This window comes from Antrostomus carolinensis, unplaced genomic scaffold (assembly GCF_000700745.2).
Source record: "Antrostomus carolinensis isolate BGI_N321 unplaced genomic scaffold, ASM70074v2 scaffold48157, whole genome shotgun sequence".
NCBI lineage: Eukaryota > Metazoa > Chordata > Aves > Caprimulgiformes > Caprimulgidae > Antrostomus > Antrostomus carolinensis.
Window position 1 is genome coordinate 330 of NW_010327573.1, and position 1,271 is coordinate 1,600.

Genomic DNA, 1,271 nt, shown 5'->3' on the forward strand with positions numbered 1-1,271 from the left:
CAAGGCCCTTCAGCGGCGGCTGGACGAGGCCGAGCAGTTGGCCCTCAAAGGAGGCAAGAAGCAGCTGCAGAAGCTGGAGGCCCGTGTGAGGGAGCTGGAGAACGAGCTGGAGGCCGAGCAGAAGCGCAACGCCGAGAGCATCAAGGGCCTCCGCAAGTCCGAGCGGCGCGTCAAGGAGCTCAGCTACCAGGTGGGGTGCGTGGGGTGGCCCAGAAGGTCACCTGCTTGCCCTGTGGCCACCAGGACCTATGTTCCACACCATAGCATGACCTAGAACATGGCTGACCTGGTGACTGTGAGCCCCTCAGGCCACCTACCAATGTCCCACGTCTTTGTGTGACCCAGAACCTCACCTGGGACCTTGACAGGGCCAAGTAGCCACCTTCACCCTGGGGGAAATCCCACCTTCAGCCCCATAGCCAAGGTGACCCACAGATCTAGAGGGCTTCCACCCCCCAGGAAGATCATTGTCTCCTGACCCAAATTACTGTCGTGGTGACCCGACCCACAGATGGGTCCACGTCCTGACCCACACGTGTCTCACTTCACAGACGGAAGAGGACCGCAAGAACCTGGTGAGGCTCCAGGACCTGGTGGACAAGCTCCAGCTGAAGGTCAAGGCCTACAAGCGACAGGCAGAGGAGGCGGTGAGTGAGGGGGGGCAGCCGTGGGACCACCAGCCAGGATGGAACGGGGAGAGGGTGTGGGGTGTCCCAGGGGACCTTGAGGTGGGATGGTCAGGGGAGGGATGAGGGGTGGGTGGGTGGTGGGATAACGGTGGAATGGATGAAGGTTGGATGGTTGAATGGAAGGTGGGATGGAAGGTTGAGTAGATGGTTGGATGGATGGTTGGGTAGTAGGTAAGAAAGGTGGTGAGATGGATGGATGTATGGTGGGACAGATGGTTGAATGGATGAAAATTGGATGGATGGATGGAAGGTGGGATAGATGGGTGGTTGAGTAGATGGATGAGTGGATGGTGGGATGGATGGGTGGATGCTTGAGTTGGTGGTTGGGTTGATGAAGGTTGGTTGGATGGATGGCTGGTGGGACAGATGGATGGCTGGTGGGACAGATGGATGGTTGAGTGGGTGGAAGGTTGGATGGGAGGTGGAATAGATGGGTGGAAGGTGTGATGGAGGCTTGAGTAGATGGTCGGATGGATGGAAGGTTGGATGGTGGGACAGGGGGATGGTGGGCTGATGGACGGGTGGTGGGACAGAAGGGTGGTGAGAGGGTGGGGGGGTGGTGGGACAGAAGGGTGGTGAGAT

The 1,271-nt window shown here is 58.9% G+C and overlaps 1 protein-coding gene across 1 annotated transcript in view; it reads left to right on the plus strand.

The window, feature by feature from the left end:
• Positions 1-647, plus strand: part of LOC104528039 (myosin-7-like) — a gene marked incomplete at both ends in the record, with an annotated part of 796 nt that extends 149 nt beyond the window's left edge. The window contains 2 exons of the mRNA XM_029085944.1: positions 1-190; positions 552-647. The exon at positions 1-190 is cut by the window's left edge and continues 149 nt beyond it. Of these exons, the coding sequence (XP_028941777.1) occupies positions 1-190; positions 552-647 (286 nt within the window). The remainder of the gene's footprint in view (positions 191-551) is intronic.
• Positions 648-1,271: the final 624 nt, after the last annotated feature.